The 24,455-nt window shown below is 40.6% G+C and overlaps 1 protein-coding gene across 3 annotated transcripts in view; it reads right to left on the bottom strand.

Moving 5' to 3' along the window:
• Positions 1 to 2,599: 2,599 nt before the first annotated feature.
• LOC122808127 (uromodulin-like) overlaps positions 2,600 to 24,455 on the bottom strand; it is a 322,838-nt gene continuing 300,982 nt past the window's right edge. For all 3 annotated transcript variants that reach the window (XM_044079092.1, XM_044079094.1, XM_044079093.1), the window contains one exon: positions 2,600 to 2,830. In XM_044079092.1, the coding sequence (XP_043935027.1) occupies positions 2,646 to 2,830 (185 nt within the window). In that variant the 3' untranslated portion in view covers positions 2,600 to 2,645. The remainder of the gene's footprint in view (positions 2,831 to 24,455) is intronic.

The raw sequence follows: 24,455 nt of genomic DNA, 5'->3' as shown, positions 1-24,455 counted from the left end.
TCCTACTGGCAAAGTTAACTAATAACCATTTTGTCATGGTCTGAATTAATGCATCTGGACATCCCTGCAACATTTTCAGCATTGTGTGTGATGTTTCTTAAAAAAATCAGAAGTCCAAATTGTAGTTTATTCTGCATCATAGCCCAGTGTACTCGTAAATACCATTTGATAGAAGTAAACACTTTCTCAACGGAGCTGAGAAACTGGTCTTAGAGGCTGGCGTTGAGCCTCAACCCCAATTACCTTTTGTGGCCTTTTATGCAGCAACACAAGTCTCATAGGTTAGTCACTATGTACCTGTAGGAAAAACTGCATTTGATAACCATCAGTGAGGCAGAAACAGATGATGCAGCTTTCAGATTCTCAAGAACTGCATTGTTTTCACTGGTCAATTGTAAAGGTGTATTTTACCCCTTGTAATATAGTATGCAGTACTTGTATCTTTTCTCCAAAATCCTCAAACATATTCTGTACAGAGTTTCCGTAATGAGATTAAGGTCATTTTGTTTTCTGATTTCTCTACAATATGTTTTTAGAAGAGATTCTCATGAACGGATAGTTTTCTTTTCTTCTCTATTCAAATCGGGGACCATCAGTGCTGTCCGATTTCCCCATTACTATTTTAGCAGTTGAATTCCCCATTACTATTTTAGCAGTTGAATTCCCCATTACTATTTTAGCAGTTGAAGCTTAGTGTCTATTTACATAACCATTATCAGGTCTAGAGGATTCCTTTGGCTAGTAAGAAAAACAGGTTAGATGTAAAGTTTGACTTTTCACTTAATGACTTGACACTAAGGATTTGCTCCAGCTTTTGGAGGCATAGTCTTCTGATGCTGGATTATGTCTAAAAGTGTTATTCTTCCCCTAAATGGCATACAACCTTGTTAGATATGTCCATGGTTTGAAGGATGTAGCAGAGTACAGTATTTTGGAATTATAGCAGTGTAGTTTTCAGGAGAGTAGGTGACTGAATGGAGGTACCCCTCATTCAGAATGCAGGTTCATACTGGAAAAATTCAAGTCCCTTCAACTTTTTTATTTTTTTTTTTTTAGCCAAGATGTGCTAGTCTCCTCGTGGTGTAAACATTGGCTGGAGGTGATGATAGTTTATTCGTGTACTTCATAGTTTATTGCAGTACTTCATAGACACTTTAGAGCAAGTCTGAGGGCCTCTGCCTTTTTGCCCCAATTGTGGAACAGAAAAGTTTATCTGTCACCAGCACTGTTGTCAGAATACTAATCATTAAATGTCGCAGGGGTGGATTCCTACCACTGAATAAAAGTACATACCGCTCAGTTTTTTCACCACTGGCTCCAGGTTCCTGTGAAGATGAGCATAAAACTCATTAACAGCATAACTGAATACTTTTTCTGAATCATAAACTTTAGCCACAGGTGACTTTTTGGCACTGAGTAACTGGTGTCCATTGTAATTACATGACTGGAGTGAAATATGGAAGACCTCTGATACAGATTTCATAGAAAAATCAGGTCTCGGCAGCAGCTGTTACGAATATCTGCATCTTTCATGTACTATTGCATGAGTGAAAGCTAAAATTCATTAAATTGCTTTTTAAACCTCGGTATACATCTGCACCATGACTGCTATTGTACATCTGAGGTGAACTACACAACCAAATATTGACCAGTGCTTGAAACTTCAGTTTTAAATACTAACGTGAGAAATTAACCTAAATGTATCACTAAAATGATTGGGGGGAATTGCAGCCTACTACACTTTAAAAAGTAATATCTCTAAGATCACTATACTTTGGAGTAAGGAATGCTGAGTTAATGTGGTTCAAATTGATATAAAGTCAATGGAGTCTCACTTTTACTTCATTTTTAAGGTGATTAGAGAAAACGTGTTCAGCATCGCTTCCAAAAAGGGATAAGCTAACAGTAACATAGTTCATGTCCTTACACCTATGCTCTACAAACTGTTTGGACTAGTGGCACTGATTTATCTTCAGTGGTAGCCAGCTGAATAATAAAGGCTAAGCAGACAAACCAAACTCGTAGTTCACTTTGACACCTTTGACCTACATCTGATGTACTGCTGGACGTGTTTAGAGTACTCATTTCCTTTGCTTCCAAGTCTATGCTCTGCATCCTGCCACTTGGGCACTGCTTGACAACAGCATACTTTTAAACTATCCTTTGCATCGAGTGCATAGCATATGACAAACGGCTAAAGCCTAGTGGTCATTTTAATGTCATTTTAGTGGTTACAAATACATTATTCGTAGACAAACAGAATGAGGCTCGCCACAGCACAAAGTAAAATTAGATCACAATTTATTGACTGCAGTAATCAAAGTAAGCGCTTTCACGTTTTACAACGTTTCATCAGACTTTTGTAAAAGTCTGATGAAGCGTTGTAAAACATGAAAGCGCTTACTTTGGTTACTGCAGTCAATAAATTGTGTTCTAATTTTACTTTGTGCTGTAGCGAACCTCATTCTGTTTGTCTACGAATTACTACATTGAATCTGAAGAGGCTCCTAACCCAGAAGCTGGTTTGGTTTGATTTTTCTTACAAATACATTATACTGAACTTTATTTACTTAATGATCAGTCAAAAAAATGCCCACACTAATTTTCAATGCTGTTACTTTTTATTGGTGCACTTGCAAAACAGATTAAGTATTTGAAAGACAGCAGTCTGCACTCTGGCCCATGATGACAGAAGGACTTTCTGAACAGTAGCTCTTTGACCTCTGTCTCCTGCACAAGGACTTTCCTAGGGCTTTAGCTGCAAACATTATAAGTAGGGAAGCATCCATTCCAAACAACAGGATTGTAACGACCATTACAATGGGCAGCTCTGTGGAAAAAAACAATACAAACTCAAACATGTAAGCCACATACACTGTATATAGGAAAATAAATTGAAAGATTAATTTGTATGAGAGGAACAAAAATACTATAAACTAAAAAAAGAAAAGTTAATCTAGCAAGCAAGCTGAATGTGAAACATAGCATGTTGGGGTAGCAACTGACAAAGACTGTGACAGTCAGAAAGAGGCAGCACAAAAGAAACTGGAAACAGGTGGCATTATGAAAGGGAATCCATTAGAGTTTGAGATAGATACTCACCACCTGGCAAACAGGTGCCTGGAGAAGAGACATTGGAAGGAAGAGGGGAAGGAAGAGGGGAAAGAAAGGAATGGCAGAGAATAAAAAGCATAAGGTAGTAGTAGAAAGGATGGCTGCAGCAGGAACACAAAGCAGAAAGAAAAAAAATAAAGATAGAAAGTACATAAATAAGAAACTGAACAAGCCAGTAGGAGAAAATATTGATGTGGAAAGGAATGTGAACAAATGTTGTCACACAAGGAAAAGTCAAGATGAGGAAGAAAAGGGAAAAAATAGTGTGCATTCAGAAATGAGATGGCAGGTAGGCAAAATAAAATTATAATAAGCAGGCTAACAGAGGTTGGCATAGCAGTATTCCTAGCTTAACAAAAATTACTTCAAATATATTTTAAATACCTTACATATTCAACAGTTGCATTTATATGTTTTTTATTGACAAAACATTTTTTAATGAGTCCACTCAAAACGACCAATGTTCGAACCATAGGCAGAAAGTTGGTTGGAACGTTGGTAGTTTTGAGTGGACTATAATTTATGGTGTTGGCTTCATGCTCCATTTACACAGCTAGCAACTCATTTTGTGCATACTTTTTAATGAATTACATAATTATGAAATTGAGCCAACGGATTTGCTTCCACTTTCCATGTCATCAGTTCAAATCAATAAATTCTGGAAAGTTATTTTACTCAATAGCAAGATAAATTAAATTATACACGTGATCCTCTTGAAGCTACTCATGTTAATATGGTAATGAGGTGCCAGAAGTACTCTGATACAAGGGTAGGTCTGTTTTTTTTTTTTTTTTTCAATTTCATGTTTCATTAAACAAAGTGTTAAATACAATGTACAGTAGCAGGTGATAATACATTGAAAGTAGACATTTACAAAGTTAGATAAAGCAACTGTTCATTCTAGTAATAGACAAGTACCTTTTGAGTTCATTTTCTCAATATGAAGAGACAAAGATGAACAGCAGAAAAATATGAACAGACATGAGAAATATGACAATATTAACATTGTTAATATACAATGTAGTTTTTTGCATATAGAATGTATTAGATAACTATACAGTGTTGGAGAATACAGGAAAAAGAGAAAAACAAAAAAAGAACCGCTACAATAGGACAAGATTCTAATTACATTTAACAAGACATGATAATTCTTATCTTTGTATGTATCTTATAAACATGTAACTATTAGAGAACACAGCGGAGTAAGAATCTGGGGAGGAGGAGACTGGTGGCAATACTACTAAAGGATATAGAAAAACATTGCTTGCTATGTTAAGATGCAATCAAGGGTAATACTCCAAAATCTGAGGTATTTCAAGTGCTTATTAACATTTTTAGTGGTTAGTTTATGAGATAAAGTACTTAGATGCCATGTTCTTAAAGTTGTCCCAATCTAGTTTAGATCGGTCTAACCAGTTCTGCATAATATAGAGCCTGATTAACATGAAAAGAGCAATCTGTATCCTGAGATCAGTAAAGGTTATGTCCACATGGCATATATGAAGCACAGTGAATTCCCAGGAGAGAGTGGATTTACCATAGCCCATTTTTTCAAGTTTGATCCTTGGGGAGTTCCATAGATTGAGCATATTTACACATTATTGTAGCTGTGGGGCAATAGGGTTAAGTGTTAGGAAACATTCTAGAGTATAGCAAGCATTATTGGAGTATAGTAAGCATTATTATTGATCATTAACTGGGTATATAATAGTTTCTTAAAAGGTGCAAAACTGTTCATGTGGTTAATTGCTTGGGTGAGATGAGCATCTGTCAGGTCAGGGGTTGTGTGTCTCCAATACTGTGCAAGTGTAATAGAGGATTGGTATCTAGATGTATAGACTAGTTTGTAAGTGATTGGAAGCATCTTTTTGATTTCAGGAGTGAGGTAGCAAAGTTTATTTCTTCTTGTAGCTTATTTGGGAAGCATCCTAAGGTAGAAATTAATTATTTGATTTGTTAAGATTGTATATTTGCTATTTAAGTTTCATTTTGATATCATTAATGAAATTGTCCTTAAGCTGAAAGAAATCCCATACAGTTATGGTTTTAATTTGAGGGAATTGATCTAGGTTTAGCATTTTGTTACCCAATTTTAGAATTGGGTTCAGGTGAATGGGCTGCAAGAGAATGAATGCGTTTGACAGTCCTAATGAGGCAAAGAATTTGAAATATGTTAATCTTATGTTTAATTAGATTATGTAATTTAATATCTTTTAATAAAGACTTATTTAAAAAGGGTAATGCTTTGGGGTTTATTTTACAACTTTTCACGTGAGCCTGCCAGAGACCAATCCATTGAGGAAAGAGAGTTACTTCGTTTGGATTATTGTCTACAATTAGAATGATCCTACTGGCACAGATTATGCCACAATACAATCTGAAATCCAGTATCCCCAGCCCTCCCTTTTTTTTTTGGCAGCATTAATCTTGATAAGGAAATTCTAGGACTTTTAGGGAACCATATAAATTTAGTTAAGGTTCTGTTCATTTTTTTTAAAAAGTTTAGAGAGATGATATTTGTCTGTTGAATTAAACTGAAACAGTATTCTGGGTAGAACATTCATTTTTAGTATTGCTATTTTAGACAAGGAGGAGAATTTCATGTTTTTCCATCTGGTTAAATCATTCTCTATGGACAACCATATTTCTAAGGAGATTATTTTGTAGGGAGTTTTTATGATTATGGTCAAATATTATCCCTAGATATTTAAGGGTATAGTTCAGCTTTATTTGGGATATGGGAAAAAAAAGAGCTTCTTTATGACTGTTCGGGTTAAATGGAAAAATGATTTTGAGGGGTTAATTTCGTAGTCGAAAGATTTCAATTGTATTTTGGACTTTAGTAAGAACAGTGTTGGGAAGCTGGAAATATAGAATAAGGTAGTCTGCAAATGCTGAAAAGGCAAGACTTTTCCCCAGAATGTTTGGTATACAGTGAAAGATTTTTTACATTAAGAATAGGGGTTAAATATATATGTTAAAGTGGTATGGTGAGAGGACAATCCTGCCTAGTGCCATTTCATTTTATTTTAGATTACTATAGCTTATTGATTACTAGCATAGTATATGAAGAGTTATACAAGATTTTTAATTATATTTATGAAACTAAATTTGAATTGTTGTAGAGTTAATAAAAAAATTGTGGTTTACTCTGTCAAAAGCCTTTGTGGCATCTAGTGCCATAAGGTATAGGGGGAGTTTTGTTTTGCAGTAAATTGTATAGCCTCTTCTAGGCTAAGTGTATTGTCCCAAGTTGGTCTTCCCTTCATGAATCCTGATTGCTGTGGAGATGTAATTGAATGGATGAGTTGTTTTAATTTTATTGGCTAGAGTTGTAGCCAGAATTTTTGACATCTACATTAAGTGAAATAGGCATGTAATTTGGATTAGATTTGTCAGTATTGTGTTTATGAATAAAGATGGTTTTGGAGTGAAGATATAAATCAGCAAAGCCATATTTACAAATATGATCAAAGACTTTCAGGATAGGGACACATTTCATGGCAAACGTTTTATAAAAATTTGAAGTAAACCCGTCAGGACCTGGGGCTTTTTTACTTTGAAGAAATTATGTAAGCAATAAAGAGTCTAAGGGGACTCGAGATTTTTGGTGCTTTCCAGTTTTTTGGGAATGTAATAGCACTAAAGGAGGAGTTCTAAGATTGTGAACCCCTATTTTCTTCTCAGATATTTTTCAAAGATGCACTATATCTTGATCATTTGTGATTTCATTATGTTTAATTTGTGAAATCATAGGTGGGTCTTGTTGAGCTTTTGTGAGCCTAGCTAATAACCTAGAGGGCTGTTGAGTCTCTTCGGAGTAGTTGGCTAGGAGTTTAATTTCTCTGAATGAGAGACTGAGCATGCAAATGATAAAAGTCTGTTGGTTGAGGAGCTGGGCTTCAAGTTCACGGCAGAAGTTTTCTTGGAGCGATTTTTCAATTTCTTGGATTTTCTGTTTAATTTTGGTGTCCTTCTCTCTAGCAAGTTTTTTTAAAATACGAGGCCTTTTGGATAGTCAGTCCATGGATTTTAACTTTTGTGGCTACCCACAGAATACCCAGAGTGATGTCTGAAGTTAATAAGTCACTATTAAGTTAATCTAGTATAGTGTTAATTTAGATAACTACTACTTCCTTTTCAAGAAGATTTGGGTTTGGGGACAAAGAGTGGCAGGCATTTTGTTTAGGAGTATTATTTAAGAGGAAAAACATGTTATTTGGGAATGGTCTTATAGAAATCTCGGACTGTTTGTATAAATAGTTTTTTCGTTTAAGAGGGAATCTGAGATCAGAAAGAAGTCTATTCCTTGACCATGACTTATAGCATGGTTAGTAAAATGTGAATCTGTCAGCATTATTAAAATGATTGTTTGAGAGAGCGGGGTCAACTAAGGCAAATTTTAGTGTTAGTTCATCTAAGGCAAATTAAAGCTTGCTTATTTTGCTCGTTTGTGTTGGATCTATCATTTAGGGGGTCACTAACCATGTTCCAATCATCCCCCGTATAATCATTTTGGGAATTGACAGCAAATTGTAGATCTGAACTATAAAGTCTTGCTGGTTTACGCAGGGGGCATATATATTTAGAAAAAGTATGGGTTTATAAGTTACGGGATTAATGCAGCTAAAATAACACCATCTACCAATAGTATCAGCAACAGTCTACAACCCCCTCATTAAATGATTTTTTTAATCAAAATAGCTACTCCCTTTGAGTTGGTTTTTCTACCCAAGGAAATAACATGGGTTAACCAGGGTCTCGCCCTGTCTTTGCTCCAATCATTTAACAGGTGGGTCTCTTGGAGAAATATAATGCTTGCCTGGGATTTAAACATCTTGCAAACCCTTCACATTCCATGAGTCTACCTCCCACAGCATAAATACACACAACAGATGTAAAGTGTAATTAAATTTGGTTTTAAGCAAGTTTTCATCCAAGTGTTCAGAAGGATTTGGGTATAAATATGGCAAGATTAGATTGTAGTACTAAAAGCTCTTAGATCCCCCATCTGTGCTTAACCACATACCTAACATCTCTAAGAGAAAGATTAACAAGGTATTTTGTAAGGCAGATAAACAGAGCATTACACTAAGATTAGAGGTTACATAATTAACAAGTCATTTCAATGTAAACAAATCTAATAAAACTATATCCATATTATACACAAACACAAGATGTGGAACCTTAACCACCTCACATAGTCTTCCTTAAATGCTCCAATATGTTTTAACCAAGATTAAGCCTTTGTAAACTACTGTTGCTATAGCTACATAATACAAATAAATTGGTATTTGGTATTAATCACCTAGTCTATGTAGCTACAACGTTACATTACGTTATAGTTTTACAATGCTCAGACCAAACTGCTGTAAAGAATGTAGACTGGCTTGTAAAAGTACAGTTTTGTACCTACCATAAATGTAGATGTCCAATAGATATGCAACTGCAGTCCTGACATATGGGTTGTCCTGCCTCAGGCAGCCCTTCGGTGGGCCAGATTCCAAAGTCTGGGTCCGGCATCGGCCGATGTCGCCTCCTCCCCGACGTCAGAGCGGCTGGAGTATAAAGGCATCAGCCGACGCCATCTTCTTCAGTGTTTCTTGCCCCAGATGCCAGGTGCCCTCCAAGGAAGGCTAAATTTTGTGAATGGATAAACAGATAAAACCAGACATGCACAACAGTAATAAACAGATACACCATAATATATAACCCCAGCTGATGGGTAAGGGAAGAAAGGACCCAAAAGGGGAAAAACAGAGGGGTAGGAGGGAGGGAAAACCTGACTGCAGTTGCACATCTATCAGACATCTACATTTATGGTAGGTACAAAACTGTACTATGTCCTTCAAGAATGCAACTGCAGTCCTGACATATGGGTTGAATACCATAGCCAAGCTGGGGGTGGTAGGACTAAGCAAGAGATGGTGTAGCTAGAAGGCCCTGCAAGAGTGCCGAAGCAAAGCCTGCTCAGGATCTGGAGTATAATGGCAGGTTGTAGTGTTTGGTAAATGTATGCACGGAGCTCCATGTAGCAGCCTCTAGAATATCTTTTGTAGCCACTCCTCTTAGAAAAGCTGTGGATGCGGCCATAGCTCTGGTGGAGTGTGGTCTAATATTAGCTGGCACACTTTTTCCATGAAAAGAATAACAGAATCTGATGCAGTGTCTAATCCATTTTGAGATAGTTTGTTTGGTGATGCTTTTCCTTGCACTCCAGCAGCATAGGCTACAAACAGTTGGTCAGACTTCCTGGTGGACTTTGTTCTGTCCAAGTAGTAGCGTAGTTGTCTGTGAATGTCTAAAGTATGCAGCAGCTTTTCCCCTTTATTTTGAGGGTTAGGAAAGAAAGTAGGCAGGTGAATTGCTTGGTTTAGAGACACTCTGGATATCACCTTAGGCATGAATGAAGGATTGGTCCTAAGGGAAACTCTGTCCTGATGAAAGATGAGAAAAGGAGGAACTGCCATGAGGGCCTGTATCTCCGAGACTCTTCTTGCTGAGGTGACTGCCAACAGGAAAATTGTTTTCCAAGAGAGAAATTGCATTTCTGAAGATGCTGCTGGTTCAAAAGGAGGAAGAGTTCATTTTTCCAAGATGTAATTGAGGTCCCATGCAGGAATTGGTAGCTTCCTTGGAGGTTTGATATTCTTTATGCCTCTTAGAAGCTGTCTTAGCAAGGGATGCGAAAACACAGGTGAATCACAGTTGTAATGTGCTGAGATAGCTGAAGCGTGGATTTTGATGGAAGAGTATGAGAGGCCACTGTGAAACATTTCTGCCAAGTATTCTAATATCTGAGGTATGTTCATCAGTGATGCATCCTGGCCCTTGTTGACATTCCAGATGGTGAATCTCTTCCATTTGGCCGAATAGGTTTTTCTGGTGGAAGGTCTGTGTGCCTCCAGCAAAATTTCCTGAACTTTTTCGGAGAGGGAGTCATGGGTCTGAGTCATGGAACTCTCCAAGCTGTCAACTTTAAGGTTTGCAGGTTCTGATGAACAGTCTTGTAACTGTGCTGAGTCAGGAGCAGAGGCCATTGAGGCAAGGGCCACGGTTTGGTGTGAGTTCTGCTCATTAGTAGTGGATACCAGTGTTGCCTTGGCCAGTCTGGAGCTATCAAGATTCCTCTTGGTTGTTCTGCCTTGATCTTCAGTAACACCTTGGTGAGCAAAGGTAGAGGAGGGAATGCATAAATTGTTAGAGCATTCCAGCTGAAGGAAAGAGCATCCATTCTCCAAGCTAGAGGATGGTGTATCCTTGTGCAGAACCTTTCCAGGTGATGATTGAGATGAGATGCAAAGAGGTCTATGTCTGGTCTTCCCCATGCAGATGCTATTTGTGAGGAAATGCGTGGGTGTAGCATCCATTCGTGTGGATCCAAGAAATTTCTGCTCAACCTGTCTGCCAGAACATTGTCCTTGCCCAGAACAAACTGGGATTGCAAGTAGATGTTCAGTTTCAGGGACTTTTCCCAAAGAATCATAGTCTGCAGAGGGGGTAGGAATGAGTGCCCCCTTGTTTATGTACCACATGACAGTGGTGTTGTCTGTCCTTATTAGCAGATGACCTTGCTGAAGGGATTTTCCAAAGGCTTCTATTGCATGTATCACTGCCAACATCTCTTTTTGATTTATGTGCTGATGCATCTCCATGGGAGTCCATTGCCCTTGAATGCATCTGCCATCCATGTGCGCCCCCCATCCATGGTCTGAGGCGTCTGTTGTAATAGTTTGACTTGTTGGAGGTTTGTTGAAAAGCATGCCTTCGTTTAAGTGACTTGCTTGTGCCCACCACAAAAATTCCCTTTGCAGGCATGGTATGAGTGGTATTTTGTCTTCTAGGTTGTGGCTGTGTTGCGACCACAAGCTTTTTAGGTACCACTGCAGCTTTCTCATGTGTAGTCTTGCCAGAGGGATTAGAAGAATGCAAGATGCCATGAACCCCAGGGCCTTCCTTGCGGTCAGGTGGGTTAATTTTGCTAGGCCTTTGAAGTAAGCTGTTAAATGCTCTTGTTTCTCCTCTGTGAGGAAAGCCATTTGTAGCTGTGTGTCCAGTTTTGCTCCTAGAAAAATAATCTCTTGGGATGGCAGTAATCTTGATTTTTGAATGTTGACTGTGTATCCCAAAGCCTGCAGCAATTGAATGACGTAATCCAAGTGTTTTATCAAGGTCTGTTTGCTGCCTGCTTGTATTAGGCAGTCGTCCAGGTAAGGGTACATTTGAATCCCCTGGAGCCTGCAATGTGCCACTACTGATGCCAGGCATTTCGTGAATACTCTGGGCGCAGTAGATAAGCCAAACGGCAATGCTGAGAATTGATAGTGCTCTGTTCCTGCAAGAAATCTGAGGTATCTTCTGCAACTGTGTCTGATAGGGACATGCAGGTATGCCTCCTTGAGGTCCAGAGTAACCAGCCAAGACCCCTTGCCCAGCATGGGAAGAAGTTGCTGTAATGTCAGCATCTTGAATTTTGGCACCATGAGAAAAGTATTTAGAACGGACAAGTCCAATACAAGGCCTCCATTGTTTTTCTTTTCTTGGAACAAGGAACAGTCTTGAATAAAATCCCTGGCCTTGTTCCTGAGGAGGAACCTTCTCTATTGCTTTTATTTGTAACAGCTTTGAGACTTCTATGAGTGCCTCTGCCCTTTGATTTTGTGGCAGGTTTGGCATGCCTTGTCCTGTTGGTAAGGTATGAAAGTGGAACCTGTAACCTCTTGTTGGTAAGGTATGAAAGTGGAACCTGTAACCTCTGTCTATTATGTCCAGAACCCAATTGTCCTTTGTTATAATGTGCCAGTTTTTTGAGAAGAGAGATAATTTTCCGCCTAGAGGTGCTTCTCTTTGAGCCTTGGTAGGCGGAGTGAAAGGTAAGTCATTGTGATTGTCCCTGTGGTGCAGGTGAACTACCTGTGCCACTTCGCTGATTTTGTGGTTGCCATTGGCGTCCCCTGTAGGAGCCTTGGTATTGCCCTCTACCTCGTGCATGCCTGTTCTTTCCCCTTTGAAACTTGTCAGAGTCTGGAAAGGACCAATTCTTTGAAGGCCAATTCCTGCTGAACCTTGGTGGCTGAACCTGGAGGAAATCCTTTACTGTCTGTACTGACTTTGCCTTCTCCTCAATAGATTTCAACACATCCTGAGCATTAGCACCAAAAGGCTTCTGTTTATCCAGAGGTGCATCCAGGAGCTTTACTTTAACATGATCTGGCAGTGGCTGTTCTTTCAACCAGGCATGTCTACGGATAACAGCCCCCGTCATAGCTGCCCTGCCTCCAATGCATCATAACCACACTGTAGAAAATGATTACTAACCTGCTGGGTATTATGGACCAAATCCTGCAATGCCTTTCTATCTATAGGCTCAGGAGAGGCTATCTTTTTCTGCAAATCATCCAGTAAATAATCCTGGTACTGAAACATATGGAAAAGGCAGTTAAGTGACCTCATGGCAAGGGTGGAAGAGGTATAAACTTTTTTACCCCATCTCTCCAGGGACCTTGCTTCCCTGTCAGCTGGCAGTGGATTCTTGGCTGAGGAGGTAGCCACTCCTTTGGGACCCTGTGAAATAGTTTCTAGATCCACAGAGTGGGCCTTAAAGAGATGCTTGCGAGTGTCAGGGACCCTGTAATATGTCTGGCTTGACAGGAGCAGGAGGGAGAGAATCAGGGGAAGCACTGGAGACGGAGAAAACATCATCCAGGACATCCAAAACTGGAGGGATAGCTAAAGGTCTGTGCTGGGGTAACTTAAGGAAGGTCTGTGCTGGGGTAACTTAAGGAAGGTATGTAGCCTTTTCCTAGAATCAGAAAATTCCTGACCCTGCCACTTAAAATGTTCCCTCATGGAGTGGACTTCACCGAAAGAAAAATCCTCTGGAGGAGTGGCAGAAGGAATAGATTCCTCAGCATCAGAGTCCTCATAGGCCTGGAAGGATTCTTCTTGGGTATCTGAATGCTCTGAATCCCCAGAGGCTTCATCTGAAGAGAGGTTGTCTGCCTGCTCAGTTCTAGGCCTTTTTTCTGCAGGCGGCTGAGAACCTCTGTCTAGGTGAGGCTGAGACCCCCTGATAAGAGAGATTAGATCTGCAGCCAGAGACATGATTTGTCTGTCAGAAGAAGGGGCCTGAGAAGTAGGTTTAGAATGGGCCTTGGCCTGGCTGGCGGCCTTAGCACATGCAAAGGCCTTGATTGACATGGATACAGGAGGCCTAGCTGCCCCACGTGCAGGAGTAACTTTGTCCACGGGAATGGTGTCGGGTAGATCCAGAACTTCGGTTTCTGGAGGAAAATCAACAACCGGCACTGGTGTAGTCTCCGAGACTGAGGGATGAGTTAACGCGGTGTCATCGGCCTGGAGCGATTGAATTACCGCTACCGAAGGGACGGAAGCACTCGCGGAGGGCTTAGGCGTTATATCGGTGGAAGGCGCGGGCCGAGGATGTCGGTCCCGGTCCTTTCGTTTTTTGGTAGTTTGTGTTGTCGGTTGTTCCGACGGCATGTTGTAAGCATAGGATTCACCAAAAAAGTCTTCGGCAAACTCTGCCCAGCGCCTGAGTGCACGCTTATTAAAGCAAGCACAGGCAGCACAGGCCGAGACGTCGTGGTCTGGGCCCAGGCAAGGGAGGCAGTAAGAATGGAAGTCCTTATGAGGTATTTGTTTACCACAAGACAAACAATTAACTTTCTCAATTTGTTCTGACATCAGCTGAGGCAAGAAAAAATGTTCCCCAATGGGGTACTTAGCTTTTAGATGACTTCGGTAACTGAAAACACAGGAGCTGACCGACCGGCACTTGCGAACTGCTTCTGCTTCGGGCACCGCGCGGCAAGAAAGACTGAAGAAGATGGCGTTGGCTGATGCCTTTATACTCCAGCCGCTCTGACGTCGGGGAGGAGGCGACATCGGCCGACGCCGGACCCAGACTTTGGAATCTGGCTGACCGAAGGGCTGCCTGAGGCAGGACAACCCATACGTCAGGACTGCAGTTGCATTCTTGAAGGACATCAGTTAGATTCAGTCAGATATACTCTCCTATCAAAAGTCTTTTTACAAGAGACCATGTCTCAGAACAGGATGACGCATTAAAGCCCGAGTAAATACAACATTACAGTCCATTTTCTTGATCTCCAAGGAGGAAAAAATATTATAGCTATGAAATGATCATTAAATTGTACTTCAAACCACATTAGCTTTTCCATTAGCTAGCATATTATTAAGCATATTACATACAGAAGAACAGCTCCTGTTTGTTAATGAAGCTGCTTGCTATTAACTTTTGTTGTCAGCTTTAGGTAAGCTAACTTAGTTGCTGCATTTACCCTGTCTTGATGAGCAGTTGCAGGCTGCCTATAGAAGGTGAACATCTCAGATGCTGTCAGGGAATGTGCTGCCTTGATTTCATTGCCAATTTGCTTATTTTTTCATTTTTTTTCCTTCATTCCTCCCTCCCCTTTTTTCCAGTTCCCTTCTCCTTTTGAATCCTTTTAAGACAAGCTGCAATGATTGCAGAGCTGGGAATCCATTACCCAGAGAATTCTTGCAGGCAGGCAGGAAATAGTGCTGTGCCACATCATAATGTGTCACTCTGTACACGGGAAGTTGAAAAATGGCCAGAAAAGATGCAGACGTGTTTCCCGGCATGACTGAGATAATAGTTACCTTCCTTAGCATGGAACTTTGAGACGTGAGCCTGTCTGCTAAACGAAGCTTGCACTGGGAACTTTTTACTGCAAATGTTGTTTAAAACTGCAAAAAAGGCTGTGAGGGTCGCGGCAAGACACCTACTGTGTTTCAGACCGCATTTCACAAGTAAGGCTGTCTAATGCAGCTTTTAGGTAACACTTTTACTTAGCTTTGTCAGGTTATGAGGAATATTTAAAGCTTTTTTAAGGATTATTTAACGATTTGTAAGTTCTCCGAATGCCTTTATAAAGGTAGTTTTGGCTTCAGTTATTTTTGGCCAAGTATTTTTGTTCATTACTTGTAAAAACAAGGGGTCTGCACTGCGGTGGTGGTGCTGCGGTAGCGTTGTCACCTCACAGTTAGACGTTGCCTGTTTGATTCCCAGAGCGTCTTCTGTGTGGCGACATGCATGATGGGCATTCCTTCGTTGAAGGTTGTGCGTTAGGCCCGGCAAGCCAGCATGTAAAAATCTACTGCAAATCATTAGCGGACCGGAGTTCCGCTGTGGCGACCCCTAACCAGAAAAGCTGAAAGGCACAAACAAACTTGTAAAAACAAGGGTACTGGGGTATTTCATTTGAAATTTTATTTTTTTTTGTTGATGAGAAAAGCACAGTAGGGAGCCAGTTGTTGTCTTGCCTGCTTGAAAGACATTGGTAAGTCCTGTGAAAAAGTTATTTTGTGCCCCTGCCACAATAAAGTACCCTTTTGTCCTGCTGCCTGGAGGAATTAATGTACATGTTGGTAATTTAAGATTTTTGCATATATCTGACGTGAAGACTTAGGATCTTGAGACTTTCGGAGGGCTCTGTGGGCTCTTTCTATAACAATGGCATTGGCGGTTGGATTTCTTGCCATCAGTGTATTAAATATATTTTTAAGGGTATCCTGGAGTTGTGACTGTTCAACAGATTCTGGAATCCCACGTACAAGAATATTGTTCCTCCTGCTTCGAGCCTCATGGTCTGCGACTTTTTTGTTGCACTTCCTCTAGATCAATTCATTATTTTTTTAATTGTTTTTGGAGTTCTTCTATTTTCATTTCGTTTGCTGGGGACTTGGCTTCAGCATGGTCAAAGTGAGTTACAATTTGTTCCAAAGTAGATCCAAACTTACTCATTTGTTCAGAAAAGCTTTGGATAGCAGGTTGTATAGGCATTAAGGCAGACTTTAGTTCATCCATAGAGTAGACCCCTTCAGGCTTATTTTTGGCAGTGGATTTTGTTGTTGCTTCTTGCGGTTTCTGACTTCGTTGTCTTTTAGTTAGTTTCCTTATCAGGAGAAAAAAGTAGTGATGATTTGGTTCTGGTTGTTTGCGAGTCCATTTGGTCTTGTTCATTAGGCATCTTCAGGTAATTTTTTTGATTAGTTAGTTCTTCATTGCTGATTGTGCTATGTTGAGTTCAGTACAAGCTTAGGCTGACATGAGGTTTGCAGTGACAAATTTTAGATTTAAAATATAAAGTTTGCACAGTACCGAACGAAGAAATAATCCCAGCTGCTTAGATAAGATTATTAGCTGAGCATATTGCTGTCTGCTCTGGGAGGGAAACAGATTAATAAGGTTTGATTGCAAAGATTTAAATTGATATTTGAGGAGCTCTAGAGAGTGTGAGTGTTCACAGGCTGGCGGCCATCTTGGAATCTCAGGTAGGTATTTAATTGCTACCACAGGGGAAAAGCAAGATATACCACACCTCTAGGGTATTTATTTTTCTTGACCAGGAAAGCCCTGTTGGGTGGAAAAGCTCATTTTCATTGCAGACTCAAGGAGAAAAACGCCACAGGATCAATACATTTATATACATTTATTGCATAATATACAGAAATGTTTCACATAAATTACCTTTTCAACAACTGTAGCTTAGAAAATGAGTTATATTTTTAAAACACATTATGCATTTGCATGATAGTACAGATAACCACATGTAGGTTGCCCAATGTAAGGTGAAATTCCAGTGGCAATGGAAACATACCACACTCTTCCGGCAGACCACAACTGAAATGAATGGATGGGAAACAGCACAGCTAAACAAACAAGTATAAATTTCTAACATTTTTAACATTTTACAATCAGTAACACTTGTACTATATCCTGCTTAAAGACAGGCACAAACAAACCCTTTGTTAAAAAGTGAAACATGTACTATCTTGTTCAAGGCAACCACATTGAAGCCATTATTCTTAATTTTGCAACAACCATTGTCATTCTCTAAACAATCAGTAAAAAAAGTCCCATTTAATTTTGCTTCTTGTTCCTCCCTTTTCTGGTCCATTTTGGGAGAATTCAGTTGCAGATTCTGAAAAGGGGGCTCTGGAGAATAAATCTATTGGCGGGCCTTCTTTCATTATGATCAGGCTCCCCAGTTCCAAAATTGTCAAATACCTCACTGTAATTTGTAATGAAAGGGCCAAGGTCTAGATTAAAAGCATGTTCTTGTTGCCTTTCATTATAAGTAAGCACCTTGTTTTGATGGTACTGCTTAGGTTTGGGATAAGCACGATTTTCGCTGTACTCTGTCCCAAAGTATTTTTTTCTGTTTCCTTATTTTATTCTTTTTTACAAGATGTTCAACTTAAAATCTTGAAATATTCTTGTTTGTATACTGAAAAAGATCAGCCTCAATATTATGCAATTGCAGTACTTCATTCTCCAAAAACTGGATCTTGCACTCATTGTGTGCAATAAGCAATTTAACTGAGCTTCTAGACTTGTTTGACCGTATAGAACTTTACAGTGTAAATAGGAATTCGGCAGTAAACCAACTGGAAACTTCCAAAATCTTAAGCCTCTGGTTACTCTTATATTTAACACACTCATTTAAGTACATATTGTCAAGCTGTAAATTTCTATACTTAATGAGATTCTGTTCAAACAATCTAATTTGTAAAACAAGAGTACCTTTAGCCATAGTTTCTTGTATCATGAAATCTGGGTTGGAAAGCCAGGCTTTAAGGTCGAAGTGGGAGTCATTATCAAAAGGGTTAGCATGTACAAGTCCTGTGTAGAGCAGCAAGGAACACTGCTGCCCATTGGATTAAGTAACCCATTTCCTTCCAAAAAACCTGGATAACTGCTGAATTAACATTGAGGAAGAAGCAATCTGCACAGCTTTATAACACAATCAGCAAAGTTACAGAGAAGCCTGTAAGAAACAGTGTACACAGCGGCAAAGTGCCAAAATGCAGCCCAGCTGAGCTGCTGAAGCACAACTCAAAACTTTTAGACTGCCCACAAGGTAGTGGAAAGCAGAGTCAGGTGTACCAACTTCCCAAAAAGCCTAGTAACCACACATAGGTTGCCCAATGTAAGGTGATACTCCAATGGCAAAGGAAATGCACCAGACTCTTCCAGCAGACCACAACTGAAATGAACAGACTGAAAACAGCACAGCTAAAACTAACAAGTATAGTTTAATTTCGAACAGTTTAAAATGCAATAACACTTGTACATATCCTGCTTAAACCCTTTTTAAGCAGGATATAGTACAAGTGTTATTGCATTTTAACTATATTTGTTTATTTAGCTGTGCCGTTTCCAGTCTGTTCACTTCAATTGTGATCTGCTGGAAGAGTCTGGTGCATTTCCTTTGCCATGATAGTACAGCTAACAGCAAATATCATTGCATGAAATGGTAGTTTAACCACACACAAACTAAATTACTATAATGTGAAATTATTTTAAAATCTAAATTGCAACACATACAAATAATGTAACTGATAGGTATGAATATTGTTTATACACAAGTGGTGAGAGTGGAAGAGTAATCTGTTCTTGGATAAAAGTATTTAATCAAGAGAGAAACAAACAGCAACTAGGGGCTAATTCTAGCAGACTGAAGAGTAATCCCCATGGTGGTTAGTTAGTCCAACTGAAAAAAGGGATTGTGAATGAAAAAAATGGTTGGACAGTGAAGGTGGGGTACTTGCAGTAGATCGAAAGAAGGGAAGAGAAGATTGTGTAGATGGTAGCCAGCTGTTTTAGTAGAAGTGGCTAGCTCTGAAAGGAAGTGAAAAATTAACAAATCTGGGTCAAGGGTGACAAGTGTGACAGGCATAGAAGGGAGTAGCATGCGAGTGCTGTGGAAGGTAAGTAGTTACTGGTCCTATAGAAGGTGTGGTGTCAGACATTAATGTGCTGAAACCCAAGTCTTTGGTGACACAAGCTACAATGGGCACACACAAAAGCTTATGCCATCCAGCATGAAGAGCTAGGACAAGACAGGCAGGATTCGTTATGGGAGATGTTCCTGTGCAAGATAAAATGATATGCAACATCATGCAAGGAGATAAAACTGTATACCAGAAGGCATAGTGAAAGTAGTAACAGACAGGCTTAAGGGAGGCAATGGAATGATGAGTAAAGATTCCAGGAAGTATCTCAAAGAACACTAACCAGGCTGAAATAGTGTTCCATACTAGGAGTGTGACTGATGGATTGGCATGGGACCTCTTTTAGACTTTCTTTGTACATGCAGTTGTATTCAACTGGTGTCAGTCTTCTACTTCTGAAAGAAGCACTTCTTTCCCTATTGTATATCTTCTGGCAGGGAATAAAAGTGGGATACATTCTTAGCCAGGAAGATTTAATTTACCTTTACTTTAGTAACCCAAAACTCGGACCGAAGCACAAAAGGAGGGGGAGTATCTATATTCATCAAAGATACCTACACCTCCAGGTTAGTGGCACTGCACGAAGCATCGGAAACCATCCATGTGCAACAGCAGGCAAAACTGCCTTTCAGTTTCTAGCCTGCTACAGAACACCCTCCCTATTACAGGAACCCCACTTGGCATTCCTGAGAACACTGGAGAATATGAAAGTCTCTCCAAACACTATGTTATTGGGTGACTTCAACTACCCAAACATTGACTGGGAAAACTACTCAAGCCCAAACACCCTCGCCCAATGGTTCCATGAATTTATAAACTCTAATGCAATGGAACAACTGGTCACCACTCCCACAAGTGGGAACAACATATTGGACCTGGTCATCACCAACATGGGGATTCTATGTTCCACACCAGAGGTAAACCCTTCATTGGTAAGATCAGACCATAAACAATTTCCCTGGACATCCATATCCCGTCCCCACCCCCAGCCAAGGAAATCACTGTAAAGAATTTTTCAAAAGCCAACTTTGCACTTCTAAAGACTGAGGTGGAATCCTTCAAAGCCCCTGGGCCAGAGGATAATACAGCCCAATCCGCAGAATCCTTTACAAATGCATTCTATGAGCGCCTGCAGGAAAACATGGATCGTGCTATCCCAAATAAAACCAAGACTCACTCCTCCAAAAACAGGAGACCGGTCTGGGTGGACCCCGGCCATAAATAAACTACACAACAAAAGGAGGAAGCTACTACATGACCAAGCAAAATCCCAAAAAGGGAAGGCATCTCTGATCAGTATTAGCAAGAAACTTCGATCCCTCATAAAATCATCAAAGGCCAGTTTCGAAAGAAAAAATTGCCCTAGACACTAAAGATAATCACAATGCCTTCTTTAGTTATGTCAGGAACATGGGCGAAAACTCCCAGATAAGCTCTGAATTGTTGCATAATGGTACAAAATATACCAAACCTACAGACATAGCCAACATCCTGGCAGACAGATTCAGTGCAAACCCCCCCCCCCCCCCCCAAGGAGCAAATGTCTATCCCAACTGAATGTAACCTCCCTGACATCACAGATGCACAGAAAGCTGCTCTCTCCAAAGCAAAAAACACAGCATCTATGGGACCGGACGATGTCCCAGGCTGCGTCTTACACGAGCTCCAAGAAGAACTGAACCCTCACATTAAGTCACTGTTCAAACTTAGCCTTACTACAGGATATGTACCCAAAGAATGGCGTACAGCTACAGTGGTCCCACTCCACAAAGGTGGTGCCACAACGGACCCCGGAAACTATCGCCCCATAAGCCTGACTGGTCTGGTCTGTAAAGCTATGGAGCGTATTATCATGGAACTACATTGGGAGCCTCCAGACACTGGACCCTACCCAATTCGGGTTTGTTAAGGGCAGATCTTGCCTCTTAAACCTAGTTGATTTATTTGAAACAGTTACCAAAGCCATAGATGAGGGCAAGGTAGTCCACACAGCCTACCTGGACCTCGCAAAATCCTACGACACAATACCCCACTCGGGCATCATAAATAAGCTTACCAGCTTAAATATTAACCCCTATATCACAAGATGGGCTGCAAACTGGCTCAGAGATAGAACCCACATGGTCAGAATCGCAGGTGCCAGAACCGAATCCAAACCAGTTACAAGTGGCATCCCACAGGGCTCAGTTCTGGGACCTCTCTTGTTCGGTATATACCTCTCTGATGTTCAGGCTAACACGGGGGGATTATGGCTGACAAAGTTTGCAGATGACTGCAAACTGGGGGCCATAATCGAATCTCCAGCTGACACAAGCATCCTCCAAAAGGGTCTCACAGAGACTGATGTTTGGTGCCAGAGCCACGGCCTCAAGCTAAATGCTAAAAAGTGCATCATCCCCTTTGGGAAAAACAAGGTGCCCACAAATTACCACATAGGTGGTAATCTATTAAGTACGGAAGAAGTAATTAAAGATTTGGGGACAAACGTAGATAGTAATCTCTCCTTTGATAATCACGTTGCCAAAGTGGTTAGAAAGACTTTCTATATAGCCCACCTTATCACAAAAGGTTTCGCATCTAGATCAAGAGAGGTCATTGTGCCCCTCAACTAGTCACTCATCAGGCCCATAACTGAATACAATGCCCCTTTTGGGATGTACCTTACCCGACATCTGCAGCAACTGGAGAGACCCCAAAAGTACCTCACCAAGATGATCATGGGCTACAAACAGATATCCTATGCAGCTTGACTAAAGAAACTCCAGCTCTACTCAGTTGCTTACCGCCTACTCAGAGGCGATCTATGCCTGACTTACAAAGCCATGTCAAACCCAGAATTAATGGACATGCTCCACCTCAAAAAATCCAAGTCCCTTAGAGCTACACGCTCCAGGGACCTAAACCTCAGCACAAAAATAAGTAGGACATGCTGGAGGGACAGATTCATTTCCCAGAGGCTCCCCTAACTCCTGAATAGAATCCCAATTCATGTTAGACATAGCCCCTCGCTGACCCTCTTCAAGCGAAATCTGGACGCGTGGATGGGAAATCGTAAATTCACCCCTGGGATCTCTTCTGTGTCCCTGCTAGACAGAGACACAGTAAACTAATCTTAAAAGGGTACCTTCTGTGACCTACTTTACAGAGGCACAGTAGGCTAATCTAATAGGGAGGCGGAAGCCAAATACACTCTGGCTAGGCTTATAAATGCCCTAGGGCAGATAGCCTAGAATCTACCTATGAACCTATATTGAAAGTTGATATTTCAGTCTAGCCTATTTGCTAAATACCTTTGTTGTTGGACTGTTTTAACGGTGGTTTTCCTGCTGCTCAGGATGAAAGTTTATCCAGTTAAAAGAATCTTTCTATACCCATGCCACATAGGGCACAACAGCAACCAACTTTGGGTACCATCTATCATAAGGGGTATAAACATGTTACATTGAACCATACAACTGTGGAGTTGGAAAGAAAGTTTGATACCATCAGTGACTGTAAATTGTGAACTGATGATAAATGGATTGGGTGAACAAGACAAGCAGAATTGGACAGGTCTAGTAAAATAATAGTTGGTCTGAACAACTTGGGGAAATGAAACTGGTAGTAGCTCTTGAGGAAAAGTGAATTAGACTTGCTGTCAAATGTAACAATACCTTATTAAATTGTGACTTGTGAATGTCACTGCATGGACAGAGGTTGAGAAACAAAAATGAGAAGGTAATATTTGTTGGAGATTTTTACAGATGACAAAGTAAATTTAAATGGGTGATAATGAAAGGCTTTCCATTAATCTGCAATGGGGAGAGGCAGTCACCCGTATCATGTTGCAGATGAGAATGAACACCAAGTCTCTCCATAACTAGTGGTATACATCAACTGATAACCTTTCTTCCACTTGGGGCCTCGGATAATACTAGAATGTTGCATAATAGAGAGGGAACTCCTAGCCCATGTTCAGAAGACATGGGGTGAGGGCAGAAGGCAGGCCCTTCTTGATGAAACAGGACTTTTTTTCATCTGGTGTAGGGCAAGGGGTATACAGTATGAGGTGCACCAAATAGGAGTATAACAGCAATGCAACAGCATACCCACCAGCTGCAAGAAGCAGAAGTGTGTGCGTGGGGGGGGGGGGGGGGGGGCAGTTTAAAAATAGTAAGGATGATTAGAAGAGGATGAAAGACCTGCAGATTAGTTGGGCGGAGGCATCTTATTCAAATCACTGTTTGTTGAGGGCTGGCTCAAAGTCCATTCACTGAAGGCACACACTTGTCAAATATGCATACTGGTTGAATATACATGTTCAAAGAGCAGGTATGCATAAGTATGGGTGTCTGCAGGTAAGTCATACTTGTCTTGCATGGTAACTGTGCCTATGCTTGCTGTTGATAAATGTGTGAATGCATGTCATGGCGCTTGAGAGGTGGTTTTTGGGCATGTATGAGAGATATTTGCCTTGTATAATAAATGGAAGTTGTTGAATAGGACAGATTTTAGGTTTGCATGTGTAATTGTATATGTAGATGATACTTGGGGGCTTCAGTACACATCTGAAGAGTTATGCTTATAAAGGATTGGTGTGTGGGCTGCTGAAAAGATAGGAACTGGACTGACACTGGATTGTTTATCAAGTGCACAGTGCTTGTAGGAATTGTAAGCTAGTGATATGTCAGAGCACATGCAAGTGTGCCACTAAGTAAGCAAGTGATCAGGACTGGTATTTGTTGAGGCATCACTCGAGCTGACTTCAGAGATTCCTGCATAAAAATGTCAGTGACCCCATGGCCCTCATTTACCCAAGCAAACATTTAGCCCACTTGCTGTACTCAGTAGCTTATACACACCTGAACCAGGAAAGGCCCAATCCTCCCTGACCTCAAAGTCCAGAGAACGATGATTGCTTAGACAGTTAAAGGGTCTAAACCATTAACAGGTAAGGTGTGTGTGTGTCTTGCATTTCATTGTGTTTCTCACCTCTGGGACATGCTTCCATTTCTTGTCAGAGTAGCACTCTTGCCACCTTCAAGGTAAACTTAAAAACTGGATATGGAGCCTAAAAGTTTTTCCCAGTCTATCTTCCGTTGCCATCAGAGGCTATAGAGAACATCAGAATATGGTTTATTGGACAGGCTTGTAATGGTGCATAGACTAACTCATACTTGCCTATGAGCCAACAGAAAAATACACAAAGTGAGACTTGAACCTAGAAAAGCAAAGCTTTTATTGCCTTGCAATGGTCATTTAAAGCTGCATTATGAAAAAGGTAGCCCATGATTCATAGATATTGCAGTGCCACAGATTCCTATGATCATTCATTCTTAGTCAGTACCCTCCCTCAGGCTGCACTTCCTGTCTCCAGGAGGACCATACCAGTCAACCATGAAATAAATCTGTGGGTACCTATCCAGTCATCTACTTTATGTTTAAAGATAGAGAACCACACTGCTTAACATGCAGGGAAAGCTTATTCCAGATGTTTGGGAGGTGTTGGGCTGCAAGCCTGTCTGCCAAGTTTGTTTCTGTTGGTAAAGATCTAGGTCCCT

This window comes from Protopterus annectens, chromosome 8.part0, assembly GCF_019279795.1.
Source record: "Protopterus annectens isolate FY-2018-M chromosome 8.part0, PAN1.0, whole genome shotgun sequence".
Classification (NCBI taxonomy): domain Eukaryota; kingdom Metazoa; phylum Chordata; order Ceratodontiformes; family Protopteridae; genus Protopterus; species Protopterus annectens.
This window is presented reverse-complemented; position numbering and strand designations above follow the sequence as displayed.